The 13,134-nt window shown below is 42.4% G+C and overlaps 1 protein-coding gene across 2 annotated transcripts in view; it reads left to right on the top strand.

The window, feature by feature from the left end:
- Positions 1-11,715, top strand: part of MRC2 (mannose receptor C-type 2) — a 76,852-nt gene extending 65,137 nt beyond the window's left edge. The window contains exons 23-30 of one of the 2 annotated variants that reach the window (XM_083147500.1): positions 116-221; positions 2,128-2,366; positions 2,647-2,815; positions 4,751-4,900; positions 7,048-7,167; positions 8,255-8,434; positions 9,394-9,420; positions 10,458-11,715. In XM_083147500.1, coding sequence (XP_083003626.1) covers positions 116-221; positions 2,128-2,366; positions 2,647-2,815; positions 4,751-4,900; positions 7,048-7,167; positions 8,255-8,434; positions 9,394-9,420; positions 10,458-10,681 — 1,215 coding nt within the window. In that variant the 3' untranslated portion in view covers positions 10,682-11,715. Of the gene's footprint in view, positions 1-115; positions 222-2,127; positions 2,367-2,646; positions 2,816-4,750; positions 4,901-7,047; positions 7,168-8,254; positions 8,435-9,390; positions 9,421-10,457 lie in introns of both variants that reach the window. The other variant, XM_083147499.1, reaches the window with a different exon arrangement.
- Positions 11,716-13,134: the final 1,419 nt, after the last annotated feature.

Here is a 13,134-nt window from a genome sequence, read left to right as displayed (position 1 = left end):
TGGGCACCTTAAGACACTGACAGGGGACAAAGAGATACATTTTGGATATATGATGATACAACCTCATCAGAATATTATCCAGATAACCTGCAAATCTAATAGCGTGTATCTGCAGATTAGCTGTGCTGCGATCTGGCATGGACCTCCTCCTCAGTTCACCGGACGATGGGATGACAAATTGTGTCTGGAAAAATACGGGTACATCTGCCAGATAAGCAAAGGTGAGAGCTGGTTGTGCGATACAATAGAGCAATGGTACGACCCCGAGACGAATGAAAATCCATCCGTAATTGCACCCGCATTGCATGCCCAGCACAAAATGTGGATATTTTTCCACATGCAGAGTTCCACACATCTCACATGTGACTAGACTACCCCAATCCCTAGGCTTGGCTTCATATACTGATGTATCCTCATACATCCACCCTCAATATGCCATGCATAACAAGATGGCTGTGGGGAATGAGCCTACAAGTCTAATGCGACTCTGCTGGCACTGAGCATCTTTTTGCCTGAAAATGCATCTTGTTCGAACTGAGATGGAACTAAGGAGAAAAGGGAAACTGTTGATTAATTTGATATACAACACTTGTATATCTGTGTGTGAAAAGCAGTGAAAAGAGTTGAAAAGATGTCCATGGCAACCAATCAGCTGCACTGTAAAATTTTCTAGAAGGCAATTGATAAATGTTACCTCAAAGCTGATTGCCATTGGCAACTTCTCCCCTGGCTCACTTCTCCACTCTTTTCAACTGCTTCATGAATAGACCCTTATGTCTGTATACGAAGCACAATGGATCTTGGCATGGATAAAAAGTTGCGATTGCGCATATCACATCGCACATCACATCGAAACTCTGTGCAGCCCATACTTTTAGTACTAGATCACATCATATGTAGATACAATGCAATTTAGTATAAAAAGTACAGAGTTCATCGAGCCGTGTATGGGCACTATTACATATCAAATGAATCAGCACAATATCCAGATTGCCTTTTCGGGCAGAAAAGATGCTAAGAAGATGCTTGGTGCAAGCGGAATCTCACAGGACCTGGTGTGCTGTTTGTCATAACTTCAGCAAAAATGTATGAGGACACATCTGTACATCATCATTATGCATGAACACAGCTTAACAAGCAGACCGGCCTCTTCATTCACAAATGGAGATGCGACTGAATTGCCTATATGACTCTGACGCCTGTAGGTGCACAAGCCAAGCCCAGGAACATGCAAAGTGTAAAAACGGTACTTGTGTACTAGCACGGCGCCCATCGCATCGCAGACCATATCGCATGCGATGGTATGCGATGCGACGCGATATCGGCCGATGTTGTACAATGGCATACAATTTTAAAATTGTATGCCATTGTATATGGCATACAATGCGATGCGATTATAAATTGTATAAGCACCCTAATGGGTGGTTACAATGGTTAAATGCACCCCCACGCCACCCCCAAGTATAAACGTGAACCTGAAGTGTGGCGAGCGCAGCGAGCCCGCGAGGGGCGGCGGTACGCGTCCTACGACCTTTTCATACCCCCACTATCCACGTCGGCGTGGAGTTGAGAATAGAAAGTGTGGCGAGCGCAGCGAGCCACCGAGCCCGAAGCGTGGCGAGCGGACGCGGATACCTTCACAGGTATCCGTGTCCCCTCACGGGCTTCACAGGAATCCGCGTCCCCTCGCGAGGCTCGCCACGCTGCGCTTGCCACACTTTCTATTCTCAACTCCACGCCGACGTGGATAGTGGGGGTATGAAAAGGTCATAGGATGTGTACCGCCGCCCCTCGTGGGCTCGCTGCGCTCGCCACGCTTCGGGTTCAGGTTTATACTTGGGGGGTGGCGTGGGGGTGCATTTAAGCATTGTAAGCACCCATTAGGGTGCTTATACAATTAAATATCGAATATGAGTTAAAATCGCGTCGCATCGCATGCCATCGGGTGTATGACATGCGATTCAATTAAAAAATCGGGCAACTAATTATCGGGGCGCTGTGCTAGTACACAAGTACCGTAAAAATACACAAGCGCTGTCCACAAAACTGACTGTTGTGCAACTCTACACCAGCCTCTAAAATTGTATGGCTTTATTATGTAACCAGATATGTTATTCTTTTTTGCAGTGCCTTCTCTAACCCCACCATCAGAGCCGTTTCCATTTCCACCCAGCACCACCCTCTATTACAGGAACAGTTCCTTCCTGATTCTGCAGAAACCAATGACTTGGTCAGATGCCCGCCTGCTGTGCGAGACTCGCAATGGAACCTTGACTAGTATCCTTGACCCCTTCCAACAGGCATATCTGACTTTGGCTGCCACTGGACAGAAAAACCCTTTATGGATTGGGCTGTCAAATGAGGAGGTTGGGCATTCTGCATTGTCTATTAAATGTAAAACTCACGGGGCTTTATATAAAAGTGCTAGAAATAATTCTAAGAAATACAGTAAGCAAGAACCATTATGGGGAATGCCCCCCCCCCCCCCCCCCCCCCCCCCCCATCATGTCTGTCATCTGCAAGTGTTTATGTACTTGCTAATGCTGACACCCCGCCACCTAGCAGGATGTTGCTGGGTACAAATGTCATCCATTGTGTACCCACACTAAAACGTTATTAATTTCTTATTGTCTTTGACTCTTGTAGGGTGCCCGGTCTTACTCTTGGGTAACAGATGATGGATTGTCATACACCAACTGGAAGGATGGGGAGCCCCAATACATGAGTGGCTGTGTATACATGGATGCTCAGGGCACATGGAGCACGGTGAATTGTGATCACAAATTACCTGGAGCTATCTGTAACTTCAACACTAGTGAGTCTTTTGTGCCTTCAGCTGGGTAACTGCATAATATGTATAGGCTTGTTTTGTAAGGGTTGTGGTTTATGGAGTTCTGGCATCCATTCTCCTCGATGGTTTGATGTTCGTCTCAATGTTTTATTATATAGATTTCGGAAAAACAGGGCATTTTCCTGTCTTCTTTTCATGTGTTTGAAAAATATAAAGGTACTCACCATAAATAAGAAAGCTGCTAATTCCCTATTTATATGTATAGTAGTAGAGTAGCAGCCAATGTAAATGAATATCTGAGGTGCAGGTGTGGCTATATATCACACTACTAGACCACAATTTTTAACATTGAAGAGCACTTGACTTTTAACACAAAGAATAACACATTGCTGCTTAAAATGCATACCATATTACACAGTAAAGTTGAAATAAAAGAGATCCCATAGGATACTGCGGCCAGTGTTTCCAAAACAGAAGCGGTTCCGCATAGCCCGGCGGATAGCGCTCGTTATTTCTTTTACTTTCAATAGTTTTTATTAAGAATTTTGTTCCGATAAACACGGAAGGGGATGGGGTACAGAAAAATAGAAAAAGGGGAGGGGGGGGGAGAACAAGGGGGGGGGGGAAGTCCAGGTACATAGCGTCATAGTGATAATTATACATCGAGATAACATTCTTAAATTACAAGGAGATTACAGCAATAACTTACAATCGCACAATATTAATCGGTTTCCAGTAGCAGGTTAGCTCCCTCACTTGAGGTGGAGTAGTTGAGCCAGCTAGCCCATTTGGTTAGGGGAGAATTGGCCCTAAGAGAGTATGGTAGTCCTATAGTTTCCATCTGGAAAGCGTGATGGATCTTTCTAATGATTTTGGTGAGAGATGGGGGTGAGGGAGTTTTCCAGTTTTGTGCTATTGCAGCTCTGGTGGCTATTAGGATATGACCCAGTACATAATGACAAGTGTTGGGTAGATTGTTCGGGTAGATATGGAGCAGTGCTAGTTCGGGGGATAGTGGGATCGAGTGGTGTAAAACTTTCGCCGCTAAGGCGAAGACGTTTTTCCATAGTTGGAGGATCTTAGGGCAGGACCAGCGCTCGTTATTTCTTATTGACTGCAGGGACCCCCCGCCGCCAGCTTTTACGTACATATACGCCGCAGGACAGGTACCCGGGCGGCAAGGGGGGCGAAATACCGCCCTCCAGTGGCCGGCGCCCTAGGCAAATGCCTAGATTTGCCTAGTGGTGGCGCCGGCCCTGCCCAGCAACCTTGGGGCATGGTTTAATCAATATAAATATAGTTACGTCAGTAAAGCATGTATAAACATATAAAAAGGCAAGAAGGGTGAATTAATGTCAACAATCAGAGTAAAGGTACGTGTGTGTGTGTAGCTACAACATTATGAAAATAAGCTGGCTGGCGATACTGGACACTATCCAACTATAAAAAGGATGATTACTATGCTCAATGCATCTAATACAAGAAAACCGGGTATAGCTAAATCTAAATGTAGCAATACATTGGCTCTACGGCATGGCACGTATACAGGTGTATCCAAGACAAGATGACAAAGGCAGTCCCGAGGGACCAGTAATACTGCTACTGGAAGTATAATGAAAAATATGCATCTAGTACAAAACCTATATAGAAAAAAGAAAAATATAACATGTAACTGAATAAATAAATGATAATAAAGAAATGGGTAGAGACACAAAACTCATAAATATGTGCATATGATTAAACCCAACAGACAAATCCAAACAATGCCATACATTGTGCACAGTATATACGTTCTATGCTGTCCTAGTTGTGATTATAAGTTGTGGAAACGGATGTAACCCGAGCTTTAGAAACACTGGTCACATGTCTACAGTCTTGCATCTCTATCTTTTGTTTCTTTTTATTATTTCTTAATGTCTCCATCATTCTACTGACCTATAATTACATTCACTTGGGCAGAACCTTCCAAACCACATAAATGGAGCCTGAACAGCAGCTGCCCTAACTCGCTAACTGACTCAGCTTGGATCCCATTCCGGGACTATTGCTACTCGTTCCACATGGAGGTCAGCGTGGGCCAAAAGGATGCCGCCAAGAGGTGCCAGAAAGGTATTCAGTCCTCAGTTGATTACAAATGCTGGCAAGATGTAGTATTATTATTGCAATAAAACGTTAGATATCTGTTTATACAATGTTCATGATGACAATATCAGTAAATAGATCCAGGTGCGTAACTGGGTTCAGTGACACCCAGTGCATTGAAAAGTGCTCAAGATGGGGCAGGACCTCTCGGGAAGGGGGTGTGGTCTTGCGGTACATCCCGTTTTCATTACTCCCAGGACATGGCTAACATTCGTGGAGATGCTGGGCTTCCCACAGAGAGTTGCCAGGCTGCACTGCTAGCTCATGCACTGTGACAGGAGTTGAATGCTGCACAATAATGTCACCGTGCAACACACAGCACCTGCCAATGAGGAGGAATTGACATTTTGGTGTCAGCCCTCGGAGATCACACACTCCAAAGTGACACCACTGAATGGTCCTATATATAAGGCATATTAAACAATGAGCAATATTCTTGTTATCACTCGTTATGTATGTTAAACCGTGCTCCAGCCAATCACCTCCTGTCATATTTTAAACACATCAGTTAGGAGCTGATTGACTGGAGCGCTGTTTAGCATTCAGGAGTGATAACAAGAATATCACTCGTTGTTAGATCTGCCCCACAGTCTTGCTTTAAGATTCTGTTTTATATGAGGGAATCTAATCATCTCAGCTTTAATATCTTCATAGAGTATGCCATGCCATGCTTCTGGTGTCTTTCATTACAAATGCAGTTAGGTCCATGAACAACAAATAAATAAAAACACACCTTAGAATGGGCCTGATTCAGAAATGGACACAGTAGTCATCTTGTGTAAATAAACCACTCCTTCCAGCTCCTGTGATCAGCAGATGCGGCAGAAGGCATAGCATTGGATGTATGAACATTGTTCATCTGTTTTCTGGTACACTTGCCATGCCCACTCCTTCACTGCCCCACAGCAGCTGTGGTTTTGTGAGGCATTGTGCCTGTTGTCGCAGACAGGTGTCTACACATGTGCAGTACAGACCCCTCATATGCAGATTCAATACATCAGAGATTTACACATCTTTAAATCTAGCCCAATGCTAGAACACAGTGAATATAGCCCTGCATACACACACATCGATTTGCTTTTGATTCGATGTTAGATTTGATTTTCTATTAGATCTGGCATTAGATCTTTCCATTAGATTTCGCATTAGATTTGTACTTTTGCATTAGATATTGAATTCGATATACATTCATGGTACATTGTACACATTCGATTTACTAGATCGAATTCGATATTTCCTCGGCTGCACAGTAGATTTTTCTGTTCGATTTTGTGAAAACGGGAGCGCACATCGAATCAAATGTTGATCGAAAGTGACACAAAAACCATTCGATTTAGTTTAGGATTCGATTTTGCTTCTATGAGTAAAATCGAATAGAAAATCGGGAAATATTGATGCATGTGTACAGGGCTTATGGCTGTGGAACCTTAACTATTCGCACACCTAACTTCACAAATAAACCAGCTGATACCATTCCGGGGACCAACCTCTTAAAAGAGTATGGACTTTTTATTCAAAAACATTAGATACTGAGTGCTGAGACAATGATAAGCTTATTTGGGTAAAATTGGCCATCAAAATAGATCACATTTTGTTTATCATTTCTCTGTTGCATCCTAAAAAATAATAAACAGTATATTTAGTAAATTTACCCCATAGTGTTCAGAACATCCAGATTCTCATTTGCTTGCTTGAAAAGGAATGAAATACAGTTGTTACATTTTCGTAGACTAGATGTAAAATATTACTCTATCTCTATCTATCCTCACCTCTATGAGGTGGAGTACCGCCATCGACCAATAGAGGCCTCTCGATAGACAAAATTACTCCTTTGTGTGTTAAAAGATATCATAAGAGAAAGTTGAAGCAATATTAGTAGGGACACTAATCTGTTTTAAACTTGCTGGATGGAGAGAGGTAGCTGTGAAGAAAGATTGGAGGTGGGAGCAGATAGGGACTGGGGGTGTGGTGGATAGTTTGTGGGCTAAAAGCTGGCATCGCTAAAAGTGAAAGTAAAAACGGTCACAGCTCAAAGTGAAAGTACATTGCACATGCTTTTAACTAGTTGTTTAATAAAGTAAGTGAATGCTGAATTGCTGTTTGTTGTCTTGCAGTTGGTGGAGAGGTTCTGACTATCGTGGATGAGACAGAAAACCTTTTTGTTTGGGAACATCTGCAGACGTATGAGAGCCAATCCCGAGGAGCTTGGCTTGGCATGTCTTTCAGTATTAAAGGTTTGAATCTCTATGTGTAAAACTGGGACACTATGCTTCTTAGTGCATCTAGTAAGCCGAATACGGAGAGAGCAGATTGCGCATGTGGGGCACGGGTGCGCATGGTTTGCTCTGTGTGTGGCCACGACGTTTTGACCACGAAATGGGAGATTTTGGGGGGAGGGGGTTACTGCACAGCAACACAGAAGATCTATGTAGTAGATGTGCATACAGACTTCTGTGATCATAGGGGTGTCATCACCCCCCCCCCCCCCCCCACCCCCGGAATGAGTGTAGATACTAATGATGACAGTTACAGTGTTAGGTAGTAAGGACCTTATTCAGATCCGTTCAGTCCTACACGGAGAAAGGTGGGTGAGCCGGGCAGCTCCATTAGCATATGGGAACACCCAGCGTTTCATGGCATGAGAACACTTGGCGTTCCCAGGCTAATGAAGCGGTGGCGGACATGCGGGGGCCGGCAGCTGACATCACCGGATCTCAGCTGTCTGCCTTGTCCTCGCACAGGACGCCTGCAGTTTAAAGTCACTATATAGGTGTCTCTGAACTGCGAGTGCTGGAGAAATCATTTGATGGTTGGCAACCATCAAATGATTTCTCCCTGTCTGCGATGGATGATTATGTAAATCATCCATTCGTAGCCGTTCGGGGGGTCGTGCGAGCGAGGTGGGGGGAGGGCGGTGTCTGATGGACTCCCAAGGCTGCTAGATTTGCAGCCTTGGGAGTCAATCAGAATAAGGTCCTAAATCTGGCAGCAGAGGACATGTGCATTGTATCTAACTCTGAATCAGACTCAGTGTGTGCAGGCCAAATACAGTGGCCATGACAGCAAAAGTAAATAAGGCCACCACAACCCACCGGCCAACACCCGGAAATCTGTGCCCTAGGTTTACAGAACAATGCAAATGACAGTATACTGTAGTGCTATCTTCTGCCAACTTTTTCTGTCATTAATGGAGAGGAAAGCTGTGCATGTTTCAAAATCTATGTGGTTAGTTATTTGCCCAATGGAGTGTAGAAATTAAACGGGAGGTAAAACTTAACAGCATAAGTTGAAAACATGTCCTGTTGTCCTCATGTATTGCAGAAGGTTCCCTTCTATGGAACGATAACACACCAGTAAATTACTCCAACTGGGGACAGCATGACTCCGGACCCAGCCTGTTGAGCCCAAATTCCTGTTATTGGATCGAAGGCAGCAATGGAGTCTGGAGTCTGGGCTCCTGCACCAATATCAGCAAAGGTGTTATATGCAAATTATCAAGAGGTAAGCTATTTACATCAGCAAGCCAGAGATGTGGAGAACGGAGAGCTGTGTGTGGGGTTGTGTCTTGTAGCTGGTAATATAGCTCATATAGGATAGACAAGCCTGCACTGGTTTAACCCTTTGAGCAGGATCTGAGTTCAATGGTTAATGCAGTGGTTCCCAAACTTTTTTGAATCATGGAACCCTAGAGCATCAAAATATTTTGAAGGAACCCCTAGGCCAAATGCTTCTTATCGAGAAATTCAGAAAAAATATATTAAATTAAGTGCATTGTGTTTCTATGTCACAGTTATCTGGTGAGGCACAGGATTTGCTTCTGTTTGTCCACATATGCATTGGTTTTGCCTGGTACATTGACCTTAAATAATATGAATTGATCTTGGTCCACCAACCCAAGGCACCCCTGCAAGTGTCCTGAGGCACCCCAGGGTGCCTAGGCACACAGTTTGGGAACCACTTGTTTAATGATTGGTTCCACTGAAAATCTGACAGTAGGACTCAGGTAAAGGTCTGTACACACTAGACGTTTTTTATGTGATACGCATAATATCGACATATCATAATGACATTGTGTATATCTAGTGTGTATGCATCGTTAACGGTGTGTGCCCTCCATCGTCTGTGCATGAAGACCCACAGAATGATATCCCTAGCAAGAGCCATACTGCGGAATGGTTGCACTGCACCCAGCATCAGCAAGTTTGCATGCACTTGCTGATGCCAGCTACCCTGTCGGGTCCCATTGCTGCCAATATCGCTCTGGGTACACATTGTCTAATGTGTACCCAGCATCTGTATTATGTTTGGCAATCAGACTGGACAGTCTTTAGACATTAATATGACTTTTATGTTCTAAATAAGTGAAGATTAAATGCACAGTGCGTGATCCTATTAGTAGCGATGAATAATGTTCTTTCTTGCTTTTTTCTCCTTTTTTTGCTTTTTTCTTCTTGAAGTAGTAGAAGAAGCCAAATTTGACAGATCTGGTAAGTATCAATTAGATTTAATTAATGACCATCTTACAAACTAAACCAAAGCTGATGCTTTCTAAAATGATAGTGACGTCATGATTTTGTTTAATATGGAGCACTATCCCGAAAATATACAAAGTTATATTTAAAAGCCACTATGGCTCCAAACTTAACAGAGGAGGATTAACACATATGCAAAAAAAACTAGGGACTGCATTGGCTGCAGCCCAAAAAGCCTGATAGAGCTGGTGAATGTGGGTCTGATACATGTTTGTATATAAAGCAACAAAAAAAAAAAACCTAACTTTGTACAGGGTAAATACTACCTGCTTTTCATGTAACCCAAAAACATAGCTTTATTTTATCATTGCAATTTAGATTTTAGTTTGAACATACCCCACCCAAATCTAAATTTCTCTACACCTTACATCTGCCCCACCTTTAGTGCAGCATTGTTTTTCCTAGCTTGCTTTTTTTTTTTCTTTACTTTTAAACTTGAATCAGGCCATGTGTTTGGTGCCATTCAACAGCATGGTTGACTAGTAAACAGCCCCATCTCTCAGTAAGGCTACAGAGATGGCCCACAAATTCAAGGATTTCTAATTATGATCTATGATTATGCCTGGCCTCTCATGAAAATGAGATTATGTAATTACTACAATGTAATGATCCTCACCAGTAACAAGCAAACATGTATAGATAAGTAATTATTAATTTATTTACAATGCATATTCAGACTATAATAATATCTTAATTGTTCTAGGTAAATCTAAATATGTTGGACAAAGCAGTGACACAGTGGTCCGCATTGTGGTCTCACATCATAGAGCTCATTAGTTCAATTACTGACCAAGACCATTGGTGTGTAGTTTGTATGTTCACCCAGTGTTTGCTTGCATTGTTCTGGGTAATCTAGTTTCCTGCCCCACTCCAAATACATGTTGGTAGTTTAAATGGTTGCTGACTAAAATAGGCTGTAGTGTGAGTTTTTGATGTAAATGACAAATACAGTATATACTCTATAATATTGTATTATCCTTTTATCTTCATAGTTCTACCACCGCACAGCACAGCAGTGGCAGTTGTAGTATTGTCCACATTTGCCCTTTGCATCTTAGTCGTTGTCCTCATCTACCTTTACCGACGCAGGAAGCTTGCGGCTGAGCAAGGAGCCTTTGAGAGTGCCAGATACAGTCGCACCAGTACCGACCCAGGGGAATCGGCTGAAAAGAACATCCTTGTATCAGACATGGAAATGAATGAGCAACATGAGTAGTAGTTACAGAGTGATATTATGCTAAATAAAAAAGGGGGTTGGATCATTCAAGACTTTGATCAACGTCATATTAGAGGGTGCAGGATGCCCCTTTCTGAAAATTAATTTGTACTATCAGTGTTATTTGGGGGCTGTTGTACATTGCTGTGCAATGTGTTCCAAGTTGCTCCAACATCAAGAAGACATAACTGTAAATATGGACAGACCCCTTACTCTGAAAGTAAGCCCTTTACCCCTACATAAGATCTTTTCCTCAGAATAGACAGGAAGTCTGGCTCAAGCTGCGTTCACTCAGAACACAAGTCTATAAGAAGACTGTCTCCCTCTGCCCTGGATGGATATCAGGGTAATGAAGATGGGGCAGGGTTTTGTACCCATCTACTTTAACATATGACCAAAATTAATATTCATATCTCCTAAGTGGCTATTCAGATATACTGTACTTGTTTAAGTCTGTAGCTATAATTCCATTTTCCTTGTTCTGTGTGGTTTTTTTTCAACTGTCCACTCTCCCCCCCCCCCCCCCCTGACATATCGGTAGTACTACTTCCCCTCTGTGCCGTCTCCTCTCTTGTGTCTGCCTTCTAAACATTTGGACCAAAGATGTGCCTTAGTGCCACTGCTGGGTATAGTAGAATATACTGAACTTTGTCTGTAATTGAATACATTGCACATACAGTATATGCCAAGACTAAACACGGCTTAGCAATTCTTTAATTTCCAAGCCACAAAAGGAACAGAGCAGCCATAGGGCAGAATTTTATAATACATGGAACCGCTCCTTGCTACTGCAGTGCCTTGGCAGAAAAAGGGATTGTTTGCCCAGTTCCTCTTCGATGAATGTCCCATACTTGTGCCTTGTTTGGTGAAAGGAGTCTCCCAGAACAAAGCAGTACTTGCTCAAGTAGACCCACACCTAGAACACTGCCTGCTAAGTTCAGGGGACATTACACAGAGTATGTATGCTCATATGTTTGAGTCTGACATATGGGTGTATGTTCAATGGCAATAAACGTGAACGCAATTACTTTGCACTGTTGTCTTTTATTTGTGTGATATATGTGGACTTATTTAATGGTTATGAGAAAATCTATTTTCCCCTCAAATATATGTGGGTATTTACTCACTCCCATTATCTCCTTTTGCACCATTATTTAGGAGTTACTGTAGGCACTACTGTACTCCTTATATTAAACGTTTAATGGGCAAACTTTGTTTGAAGGATACAACGATATTATTTATGCATGTTCTTACTAATCCTGAAGCATAGAACTTTAAAGAAAGTAATTTCACTGATGCATGGTATAAGTATAGTCATAACAGATTATTAAACCTTTGAGTGTCAACGTTGCTGTGTAGATACATATTGCACCCAAAATAGTCGCTTTGAGAGGCGCTGGCATTTTAAACAGATATTTTGAGGATCTCTCACAGCAACATTTGCACTCAAAGGGTAAATAAAAAGGTTTGCTTGGCAATTTTCTCACCTATTTTGACAAATTGCCATGGCACTCACACGGTGTCTAGTTAACCTCTGTTACTTCCTGTTATATAGACAAAAAACTGCTCTTCTTGTGGCGCTACTCTATGGAATCATGATGGTTTATAAAATACTAAGAAGAAATGAGATTAAGAAAATATACTATCCTTTACTTATGTCTTCAGGACAACTCATCCAATCACATCAGTCAGGAGAACATGGAATAAAAACCAGAGGGATATACTTTGTGTGGGACAGGTAAATGAAAGTGTAATGTTAATGGATAAGTGGTGCGACCAAAAAGGGTATTCGCCACCACAGGTGAGTACTTAAAGGATTGGCGTACCCCACTCACTTTAACATAATGTTATTGAATCATATCAAGGTGTCTTTCGGGAGGAAACCTCATCATACCAGCACTCACATAAAACAAAAAGAGAGGAATCCCATATGTCAGGGGTTCCCAAACTTTTTTGAATCGCGGCACCCTAGAGCATCAAAATGTTTTCAAGGCACCCCTAGGCCAAATGCTTCTTATTGAGAAATTCAGAAATAATATAAAATTATGTACATTGTGTTTATATGTCACAGTTATGTGGTGAGGGACCGGATTTGCTCCTGTTTGTCCACATATGTTATAATTGGCAGCCAATAGCACTGCTTTTGCCTGTTACATTGCACATAACCAATATGAATTAATCCTGGACCACCAACCCAAGGCACCCCTGTAAGTGTCCTGAGTCACACAGTTTGGGAACCACTGCCATATGTGCAATATAGCCAAAAGGTGGTACTAAAGACACAGGTGGTAATACCACAAAAAGGTATTCCGTACCTCACTCACTTAGAAAACAGATATTATAATTTACATTAAGGTATCGTTCATACGAATGAGTCATACCACAGTCTGATGTTTCTTAACACATGTAATGGATTCTGTCTCCCATTCCCATAGATCCAAAAAACATCTCAA

The sequence above is a fragment of the Crinia signifera genome, chromosome 6, assembly GCF_055691185.1.
Source record: "Crinia signifera chromosome 6, ASM5569118v1, whole genome shotgun sequence".
NCBI lineage: Eukaryota > Metazoa > Chordata > Amphibia > Anura > Myobatrachidae > Crinia > Crinia signifera.
The sequence above is the reverse complement of the archived record's forward strand: the minus strand, read 5'-3'. Positions and strand labels throughout refer to the sequence as shown.